At 40.5% G+C, this 11,525-nt stretch overlaps 1 protein-coding gene across 2 annotated transcripts in view; it reads left to right on the forward strand.

Annotated features, from left to right (window-relative positions):
- PLAT (plasminogen activator, tissue type) overlaps positions 1-9,225 on the forward strand; it is a 38,930-nt gene extending 29,705 nt beyond the window's left edge. The window contains exons 11-14 of one of the 2 annotated variants that reach the window (XM_072635072.1): positions 1,531-1,670; positions 1,893-2,039; positions 3,087-3,253; positions 8,235-9,225. In XM_072635072.1, the coding sequence (XP_072491173.1) occupies positions 1,531-1,670; positions 1,893-2,039; positions 3,087-3,253; positions 8,235-8,393 (613 nt within the window). In that variant the 3' untranslated portion in view covers positions 8,394-9,225. The remainder of the gene's footprint in view (positions 1-1,530; positions 1,671-1,892; positions 2,040-3,086; positions 3,254-8,234) is intronic. The other variant, XM_072635073.1, reaches the window with a different exon arrangement.
- The last annotated feature ends 2,300 nt before the right edge of the window (positions 9,226-11,525 follow it).

Genomic DNA, 11,525 nt, shown 5'->3' on the forward strand with positions numbered 1-11,525 from the left:
CTGTTAGACATCTCCACTTGGATGTCCCATATCATCCTCAGCATGTCCAAAACAGAATTCATTTTCCCTCACAAACCAATCACTCCAAATTTCTGTTTCTCCCGATGGTACCACTATACTTCTAGGTACCAAGGTTCACAACTTCAGAGTCATCTGATTCCTCTCTCTCAACCTTTATATTCAAGTAGTTGCCAAAACTTGTCAATCCTCCCTCGACAGCCCTCACTACTGTGCCCTTCTTTGCACTCTCATAGCCTCCGTCCTAGTTCAGCCCTGCATTAACATTAACTAACCTTCTAAATGGTCTCTGCCTTCAGTCACTCCCATCTCCAATATACCTTAACTATTGCTCAATTCCATTCCCTATATAAAAATCTTCAGTAGCTCCTTATTGCCCATTGGATGAAATAGAAACACTTCAGACTGGCATTTAAAACCCTTCCTAATCAGTGTTATTCCCATCTTATTTTCTACTGCTCCCCTTTACATATTTTCTGTCCCAAAATGGCCTGTTTGTTCTTCCTTTGTATACACGATTCCATGTCAAGTGAATAAGCATTTTCTTTTTTTTCTAAACATTATTTTTTATTTGGCTAAATATTTGCCAGTTATATTTTAAATAATATATTATTTTTTCCAATTACATGTAAATACAATTTTTAGCATTTTTAAATAAAATTTTGAATTCCAAATTTTCTCTCTCTCCGTGCCCTCTCCTGTCTCCTTTTTCCTCTCCCCTCTTTAGATGGTAAGTAGTTTGATATAGTTTATATCTGTAATCATGCAAAACCCATTTCCATATTGTGAAGGAAGAAACAGTTTGCAAAAAAAAAAAATTAAAATTGCCAAAGGAAAAAACAAGCATTTATTTTCTCTTGCCTTCTTGTCTTGGCACAAATGATCCCTCGTGACTGAAATATAAGATATTCTCACCTCAATCTCATAAAACCCCCTAGCTTCTTTCAAAGGATAGCTTAAGTCCTCTTCCTACCTGAGACCTCCTACATGAATGTTTTCCTGATCTCTCTAATAATGAAATTGTTTTATCTTTCCCTCTTGAAATTATTCTGTATTACCTTGTATCTTTGAATATACTTCACATTTACATATTTGTATACAGGTTGTATCACCCTAGTAGAATGTAAGATTCTTGAGGGTAATGACTTTCATTGTTGTTATTGTTTAGTCTTTTCAGTCATGTTTGACTCTTTGTCACCCCATTTTGGGGCTATTTTGACAAAGATGCTGAAGTAGTTTGCCATTTCCTTCTCCAGCTTGTTTTATCGATGAGGAAACTGAGGCCAACAGGTGATTTGCCCAGGGTCACACAGCTAGTAAGTTTCTGAGGCTAGATTTGAACTCAGGAAGATAAGTCTTCCTGACTCCAGGACTCTAGCACAATCAGCTGCCCCAATATACAGAGTAGGCACTTGATAATATTTTTAAATTAAATTTCCAACTCACTTTCCTACTCATGGTCACCTAAAGAAGTTTTTGTGACAATAGTCATCAAAGGACCTTTTTCTTCAGCAGGTTTGAAGTCCATCAACTTAGGGTGGCTCTAGGCAAGACCTATCGGGAGGAGAAAGAAGAGGATGAGCAAATATTTGAAGTGGAAAAATATGTCATCCATGAAAAATTTGTTTTAGAGACTTTTGACAATGACATTGGTAAGATGGACCTTCTCTAAATTTTCCCCCTCTGAAATCTGGCCCTTGTCCACACATGTACACTCACCCTCTCTAGTTCCTTGCCCTTTATAGTGCTGTTCTGAAGAAGGAAATGTGTGTGTGTGTGTGTGTATGTATGTGTGTGTGTGTGTGTGTGTGTACGTGTGTGTGTATGTGTTTGCACATAGGACTTAGCATGCTCTTCCTTGTTTCTCTTCTCAGCTCTCTTGCAGCTCAAACCTAAATCTGACTCACTACAATGTGCCCAGGAAACCAAGTCAGTCCAGACCGTCTGCCTTCCTCCCGCAGGCCTGCAAATGCCTGACTGGACAGAATGTGAGCTGTCTGGCTATGGCAAACACGAGGAGAGTAAGTACGATACCCACTGGATATAGGAAGTTTACAACTGTAACAATTCTGCAGAATGTAGTATAGTGAACCTGAAAGACAAGGAGTCAGTAGATCTGGATTCTAGTCCCTGCCCATTCCCTCCTTCCCTGGGACTTTAGGCAAGTTGTCGGCTCTCTGCTCCTTTACTTGTACCTTTGTGTAATGACACTGTGCTTACCTATCTCATGGAGTAATTTTGCAGATTAAAAGAGAGAATGAATATGAAAATGCTTTGCGAAGAGTAATTTTTAGCATGCTTCTGGCCTCTTGGCACAGAAGGGATAGACTGGAGGGACAAGATGAGACATATAATTTCAGAAATAGTGAATGTGCCAATATGTTTGATCAATGTGTTAAAAGGAAGGGCTTCTATTGGGAGTGGGAGTGAGGGGGAGGTCGATGAGTCAGTGAGAAGGCTAGAGCTAAAAAAAAAGCATGAATAAAACATTTTTAAAAAAATACACAGAAGAAGAAAAAAGTATGTCCAAAAGGGGACACAAACATAGCAATTTTGTTACAACTTTGATAAATTTAACATTCATTTTTAAAAACCAAATTGTGCACATTTACCAGAGGCACCTAAGTGGCACAGTGGGATAGAGCACTGGGTCTGAAGTCAGGAAGACCTGAATTCACAGTTAGCCTCAGATACTTCCTACCTATGTGACCCTGGCCAAGTCACTTAACCTCTGTTTGCCTTAATCCACTGGAGAAGGAAATGGGAAGGCATTACAGTATCTTTGCCAAGAAAACCCCATGGACAGTGTTGGTGTGCTACGATCGGCGGGTCACAAAGAGACAGAGGTGACTGAACATCAACAATGTACTTAGAATCTCCTTTTGTGCTTTTCCTTATCTGATGAAATGTTCACATTGATAATTAAGTTCACAACAAAAAAACAAGTAATTATAGGAGATGTCTAGTACTGAACAGGTGGTAAGGATTGAGAAACAGTCTCATCTCTTTTCTATGGGAAGGAACTAAGGTTGTACCAGAAACCATGAAACCATTTCTATCTCTTGCAGCTTCTCCCTATTACTCTGAGAGACTAAAGGAGGGCCATGTACGTCTGTATCCATCCAGCCGCTGCACGTCTCGGCACCTGTTTAATAAAACGATCACAGAGAATATGCTCTGTGCTGGGGACACAAGAAGTGGAGGGAAGGAAGTAAACCTCCACGATGCCTGCCAGGTAAATAGGTTTTTCTCCATCATTCAGATTACTGTGATAGAGGAAAAGAAGGTTTGAGCCAAGGAAAACATCAGTCAGAATGGAATAAATGCATTTAATCTCTAGAAGCCAAGTAAACCTTGGGGACGATAGGTAAGCTCCCTTGAGACTAGTGGAAGGGAAAGACCAAAGAGTCCTAAACTAAATAAATTGTAAGAAATTTCCTTAGTTTCTGGGAAGGAAACCCCACCTGTTGCTGGATTTCCTGCAAGCCCATTCAGTGAATCGACTGTTGCAATGACAAAGGAAAACAGGGGCAGCGTGGTCCAGTGGAAAGAGGGCTGGACTTAGGAGTCAGAGAACCTCGGGTGAAGGCTCAGTTTCCAGCTGGCTCAGTTGCTAGCCGTTCTGCATACCTAGTTATGAGGCTCAAATGAAATAATAAAGTGTTCCTAGAATAAAGTAAGCACTACATAAACGTTTGCTATGATTATAGCTATTATTTATCATTTCATCTCTCCAGGCCTCTGTTTCATTCTCTGTAAAATGAGAGGTTTGGCTTAGATGATCTCTAAGGTTTCTACTAGCTCTAATATGCCGGAAGTTATATGAGAAACTCCTGATTTCTATAGGTGCTGGGAAATGGGCCTCTCCTCTGAGAAGAGGCAGGAGCTACACCTTAGTGTTAAGCCTGGAGTCAGGAGTTCAGATCTGACCACAGACCCTTACTAGATGTGTGACAAGTCACTTAACACTGTTTGCCTCAGTTTCCTTCTCTCTAAAACGAGATGGAGAAGAAAATGGTAAACCACTCTAGTATCTTTGCCAAGAAAACCCTAAATGGGGTCAGAAAAAAGTCAGACATGACTGAAACCAGTGAAAGGAAAGAGAATAAAAACATTTATGAATAGACTCCTCACCTTTACCTCCTACAAAACACAGTTCATTTTCCAGTTCTTTTGGGAAACCCACCTTGATCTCCCAGAACTGATGGTACCTCCCCCTCCAAAAAAAACCCCCAACATATTTTGTATTCACCTGGGGGCTGCTAGGTGGTATAGTGGATAAAATGTTGACCTTAGAGTCAGGAAGACCTGACTTCAATCCTGCCTGCAACATTTACTGTATGTACGACCTGGACATTCTTTTGGCTTCAGGTTTATCATCTGAAAAAATGGGGATGATAACTGGTGTGTTGTGAAGATTAAGATAGCATAGGTAAACTGCTTCATAAACTTTAAAGCGCTTAACAATTATAGTTAGTGAGGGATCCTGGGAATAACTTATGATATGTAAAAAACAGAAGATGTCAATAAAAACTTATTAAAATAATAATAATACTTATATAGCACTTTAAAGTTTGCAACACACTTGATAAATATTATCTCATTTGATCTTCACAACAACCCAGGGGGATAGGTGCTATTATCAGGCTCATTTTACAATTGAGGAAACTGAGGTTAAATGATTTGTGTGGGGTCACATAGCTAGTAAGTGTCTGGGGCCAGATTCCAACTCAGGTCTTCCTGACTCAGTCCCACGTTCTATCCATTGCACCATTCTGTTGCTATATAAATGCTAGCCATTACTCCTGGAAATAGTGCTTATTAAGGAGAAGGGAACCAATATAAATGCTTACTGCATGCCAGCCATGGTACTCAATATTTTACAAATATTATCTTATTTGATCTGCACAATGAGCCTTAGAAGTGGACAATATTATTAGCCCCATTTTACAGGTGAGGAAACTGAGGCAGAGACTTGCCTAGAATACTTTACAAATATTACCTTATTTGATCTGTGCAATTACCCTGAGAGGTAGGTGCTGTTTTTAACAGGGGAGGAAACTGAGGGAGACAAATTTGCCTAGAGTCACATAGCTAATAAAGGTCTCAACACTCTTATCTACTGTACCACCTAGCTGTCTCTTACATGTTGTTTTACTTGGTAAAATAACAAAGAATATTTCATTTTTGTAAAGACAAAAATGGGCACAGGAGGCACTTAATAAGTGCTTGTTGACTGATTATGAGCCAACTATATTTAAAGCACCATGCCAATCACCAGATAAGATACAAAGTTTTTCATAGAACTTCCAGGAAGTTAGGAGACTGGGAAATAGGATATGGAAGATTTTATGTCCTAGAGAAACAGTTCATTTGGGAACAGTAGTAACAACATTGCACAATCAACCAACTGAAATTCTATAAAAGACAAGTTGTCTAGGAGGAATGGGCTGGCATTCCTATGTGAGAGTACTCACATTCTGTAGTAACATGGTGCTGAGCACAAACCAGACCTGCCAGCTGAAAAACTGAGTATTGCAGTCGGCTTAGAATGTGAGTATGTACTCCATATGGAAAGAGCTCGGGCTTTGTTTTCAGAGGCCTGAGGACTGAATTCCAGTTCTGTTATTTATTACCTGTGAAACCACAGCCAATTCCCTTCTTTCTAGATCTTTATTTCCTTATGTGTAAAATGAGGGAATTGGACGAGGTGATCTCTGAGGTCTCTTTTAATTCCAAAAGATAGAATCACAGGATCAGAGCTGGAAAGGACATAAAACTTTTCTAGTCCAACTCTCTCATTTTACAGATGAGGAAACTGAAGCTGAGGGAGGTAATTTTAATTTCCCTAGACAATTAGAGACAGCTAAGTGGTGAGGTGGATAGAATGCTGAGCCTGGAGTCAGAAGATCTGAGTTCAAATTTTAACTCAGACACGTATTAGCTTTGTGACTCTGGGTAAGTCACTTAACCTTTTTTTGCCTCAGTTTCCTCAACTGTAAAATGAAGATAATAAAAGCAGCTACCTCCTAGGGTTGTTGTGAGAATAAGATGAGATAATAGCTCTTGCGCTACCAAGACATAGTAGGTACATTTTTTAAAATATTGATCTATTTTTAGTTTACAACATTCAGTTCCACAAGCTTTTGAAAAGTAGGTACATTTTTAACATTTGCTCCTTTCTTTCTTTCCTTCCAAAGTCACACAGGCAGAGGTAAGGTTTAAAACTTAGTTCCCCTGACCCTTCCCATTTCACCTTGATGGCTTTCCAGTAGAGCTAGTCCTAGACTTGGGAGACAAAATACCTGGGTTTAAATCCCAATTACATTACTTAATGGCACATAAAGCAATTCGGGCCGTCTGATCCAATGACTTCCTTTTATAGATGAGGAGATTAAGACAATAATGAAGTTAGATGATGTGCCCAAGATCACACTGGAAACAGGCCTTTTTTTTTCTTTGAAAGGTTTTCCAAGTAGGCATCTTGCCATCATTTCTTAAGTAATGGGGGTGATCAGAGAGCCCTCTGCTCCCCACTTCTGAAGTGGGACCTGCATCCTGACCCCTTCCTACCTTTCCAGAGTTCTTAAGCTTTACTCCTCCCCACACACTGCCCGATTCAGACACTGCCACCTGCATCTGTCACTCTTCACCCTCTATCCTCCACGTTTGGAGTGTTCTTCCTCCACACTTCTGTCTCCTGATTTCCCTAGCTTCCTTCAAGACCTAACTTAACTCTCTCCTTCGAAGGACTTTCCCATTCTTGCCTCTCTGTTAGGGCCTTCCCTCGAGGCTCGCGTTCACCCTGTATGCGTCTTGTAGGTACCATAGTTTGTACACTGTCTCCCCTACTATAATAATAGCTAATGTTTTTATAGGTTTATGTGCTAAGCACTTTCTGGTTATTATCCCATCTGAACCTCATAATGACCCTGAGGAGGTACTGATGGGAGAGAACGGGAGCTTCCCAAAGGCAGGATTGTGGCTTTGCTTTTCTTTTTGTTTTTTTGTCATTGTTCAGTCTTGTTGGACTCCATGTAACCCCATCTGGGGTTTTCTAGGTAGAGATGCTAGACTGCTTTTGTCATTTCTTTCTCCAGTTCATTTTACAGATGAGGAAACCGAGGCAAACAGGGTTAAGTGACTTGCTAGTCAGTGTCACACAGCTAGTCGGTGTCTGAGGCTGAATTTGAACTCCAGACTTCCTAACTCCAGGCCCAGCATTCTACCCACTGTCCACCTAGCTGCCCCTTTCTTTGTATATCCAGTGCTTAGTTCAGTTTCTGGCATATAAGTACTTAAAAAGTTTGTTGACTGATTGACCAAGCGTGCTAAATGGGCTTGTCTTGGAAGGCTCCAATTCAACACATCAAGGAAAAAGGATTCTTTGCATTTTCCCATAGCTAGAGGCCTGAATAAATGCTTAATTGTTTAAACACTGCTGATTTGTCACCGGATCTAATGGCTGCAAAAGTTATAATTTTAAAAAAATACATGTTATAGGACCAAAAAAGTGTTTTATACATAGTAAGTGCTTAAAAGATATTTTTGCATTTTAAGACACTTTTTTTGGTGAGTGAATGCTAAGTGGCACAGTGGATAGAGCACAGGGCTGGAGTCAGGAAGACCTGAGTTCAGATCCAGCATCAGATATTTTGCTAGCCATGTGTCCTCGGGCAAGTTACTTAACCTTTGTTTGTCTCTCTTTCCTCAGTTGTAAATAAAGATAATTATACAACCTACCTCCCAGCATTGTTGTGAGAATCAAATGAGAGATTTGTAAAGCCCTTAGCATAGTGTCTGACACATAATACTATAATATATATTAGTGTTATATATACATATATATGCATATATGTGTATATATATAATGATATATGGCACACAATACTATATATTGTTATTATATGTTGAAATGGAAATATTTTACCTCAATCATTTTTCTATATCAAGTCTAAAATGGATGGGTTGGGGGTCTGATTCACCTCAACCTTCACTTAGTAACAATTTAGCTATTTAGGCAGGGCCTCCAGGACTTTACAAAAGATGAAGAGTATTTTTTCAGTAAATTAACTGAAAAAAACAAAGGTAATTGTCATTATTATTATTATTAAGAACAATCCAGGTCTCCACAACACTGCTTGCAATCTGTAGACATGGTGGCAGTACTCACTTGGCTGGCAAAGGTGGTTGATTAATTTGTCCTCCTGTTGCAGGGTGACTCAGGAGGTCCTCTAGTGTGCATGAAGGACAACCGTATGCATCTGATTGGGATCATCAGCTGGGGCATAGGATGCGGAGAGAAAGATGTTCCAGGTGTATACACCAAGGTTATCAATTACCTCAAGTGGATCGAGGACAAGAGGAGGCTGTGAACAATTAAAAAAAAAAGCAATTTTCCTCATAATCTAATGGTCTCCCACCCACCTCCCTCTCAGATGAAGCACTGAAAAGACTAAGGAGCATCTTTTTAATTTTTATAATCCAATTTCTCCATAAACTGTCATACAGTGAAAATAGGAGAGGAAGAGAGAGAAGGAGCGAGCATATATTTTCTAAGGTACTTTTCCACTTTAGAAGTTATCAGGAGTTAAAGTTTGGTTTTAATTTGCAATCTGTCAGGAGGAAACAGAAAGGTGAATTGCAATCGCCCTGGGGAAATACCACCATCTAGGGACAGACAGACAGATAGACAAGCAGACCGAAGACGGGGAGAAGAAAATAGCCGAGCATGAGGTTAGAAAAATGGGACCACAAAGATAAAAAACAATATTGCCAAAGTGAGAACTAAAGAAATTCAAGGGGGAAAGGATGTCATTAGTTAAGAGAGTGTGCCAGGGGATCCAGGGAATGCCTCACCTGAGCTATCAATGTCTGACTGATTGGCCAGTATAGGGTTCTGGCTTTCTCAGATACTGAAGAGCACTCCCTCACAAAATCCCATTATCCCCATGGTTTCTTTTCCCCATTTGACAACTGCTGAACCACATTCCTGGCTTCTGGGTACACTGTAAATCTTTTCATGTGTTACTACTTTTTAATATGCTTCCTTTAGTTGGGCAGAATTTGTATATCACTTTAGGGAATGATCTCTTTGGCATATTTATAGTTATCAATCCATATTTTTGCTTGTATTTGTTAGGGACACAATTCTGTACCATATTTCTTCAATATAATAAAAGATATATTTTTCACATGGTTGACAAACAGTATACTGTGTATTTAGTTACCCAGCATGGGGTGGCAGCATCCATCTGCCTGTCCAGCTACATTATCACTCCTCTAGGAAGCTTTTGTAACTGCAGTTTGTCTTAGATCTTGATGACTCATCCAGCTATAGCCCTAATGGTCTGGATCAGAGGAAATGATATGAAACCTCCATCAGAAAGAAAACACCCCCTGGAATATTGTACCCCAGCACAGTTATCCTTTTCACATCACAACTTTTCCCATTGTGGTTTTGCTTTATCATGCACTGGCATAAGAAATTAAATGGAAATTTGGGGGGAATTTTGCAGAAGCTACAGATGACATGCAAAGGCCAGCAGATGACATAAAATTTAGAAACTCCGAATTGCATAAAATATATGTATGGTATTACATCATATCAACATATTTTATCTTTTAATACTGTAATCATGCAGACTTCTCTGGTTTGCAGAGAGGGCCCAAAATTGTCACATAGATTTTCCAGATCACAGAGCAGTGGTGGGGGTATGGTATCTCAAGCCCCCAGCCACCAAAATGTGGAAGGGATAACTGTGTTTCTGATCTGTACTCCCCTGATTTCCAGTTTGTCTTTGCTCACAGATGCAGCCTGGCCCTCACCCTCCTCCTCCTCCTCCTTCTCAGTGTAGCCTGTTGTTGTCTCTGGAGTCAACAACACCCCGTATCCAAGAATAAAACTGATGATCCTGTTGGATATATGCTGACACAGAGGCAGAGAGAGAAAGGGGAGAAGGAAGGTGACAGTTTTCTACTATCTCTTGAGATATTGTCAGAACTGTTCAGTTCAGCATTTTCTTGGTAGAAAAGCAGGTTCAGCTAAAAAAGAGAGAGAAAAGAAGGGGGTATCTACTGTTTGAAGCCTTGGGACATAATTTAGGAAAAAGAACTCCTCTAAAAACTTGGACTCGTCCCCAAAGCCAGTTAAATACATGCAGACCACAGAAACTTGAGTCATAGATTTTTGACTTTAGGATGGCTAGGTTTTAACTTTCCCTGAATCAGTGCCAGACATGCAACTGAGCCATTTAAGAAAAACATAGATCGAAGAGAACAGTGTGGCAAGAATCCCAGGCTGCTGCATCTGGCAAGAATTCGAGCAGTCTCCACCCCCACCCCCACCTCACCATGCATGGGGCAGGCTTTGTTCCGACACTTTGGTTAATGAAATGAACTGAAGAAGTATGGCCTCCTGGGATGGAAATGCAAAGTTAAAAGACTCCAGCATTCCTCTGAGTGAAGTCCTGGAAACCACAGACTATGTCAAGACAATAGCTCAGAAAAGGTCACTGACTCAGTTATAGGGCAGACACGGAGCCCAGCAAGGAGGGGTCATGTGAGTTACGCTCAAATGTACTCAAACAGCATGATGTGATCTGTTAGCAACACTCTTGTTTAGAGAAGCTTTTGGGCAGGATGAAATATCCAAAGTGGGGTGAGAGGGAAAAGGCAGACAAGGGAATCAAACATTTGGTCCTAGCTATCACTCGCTAACACATGGCTTCTAAAGAAGAAAGCTGCCACAACCAGTGAATAAGTATGATTTTCTGCCAATGGCGCTAGGAGTCTCATTGAACAAAAGGGAAAGAGAGACCCACAGATGACTGGAGCTGGCCCATAATCCTAGGCCTGCCTATCAAAGCATGTCATAGGCTTTCTCCTTCTCATTCAACTTTGAGTCAAAGAATCGGATTTAACAAAGCTCCCTAGTGTTAGCATTTCAAGTGTCAAAGCTTGAAGTTAAGCTCTCTTTAAAATACAAAATATTTTCAATCGTTTGCTTGTTGCTGGCATTAAGTCACCACCTACTGGTCAGAGAAATAAAGTGCTAGTATTGTGATAAATAGCTGTATTACAGTTACATTTCTTTCTTTCCTTTTTTTTCTTTGAGTTACATTTATTTTTATCAAAATATCCTGGCCCATTTAAAGCTGGAAAGACTGGGTATAGAAAGTGAGCATGCCAAGGGAAATTTGGGACCAGTGTACAGTAGTGTGACTACTGTTCAATGTAGATCTGTCCATGCCAGCTCCTACTTGATTAACACGTCTCCTTACTCCCTCCAGGATCAAATTGAAAGGCCTTTGTTTGGCACAACCTGGCCCTTCCTAACTTTGCAGTCTGTTCCTATCTGTCTGCTCCTCTCCTCGCCACCCACTCCATGATCCAGCCCCACTAACCTCCTCACCCAGAACACTGTGTCTCCCATCCCTGACTGTGTCTTTGCACTCACTGGCTACTCCTCATGCCTAGAATGTCGCCACCCCCCCCACTCACACACG

Source organism: Notamacropus eugenii, chromosome 1 (genome assembly GCF_028372415.1).
Source record: "Notamacropus eugenii isolate mMacEug1 chromosome 1, mMacEug1.pri_v2, whole genome shotgun sequence".
Taxonomy (NCBI): domain Eukaryota; kingdom Metazoa; phylum Chordata; class Mammalia; order Diprotodontia; family Macropodidae; genus Notamacropus; species Notamacropus eugenii.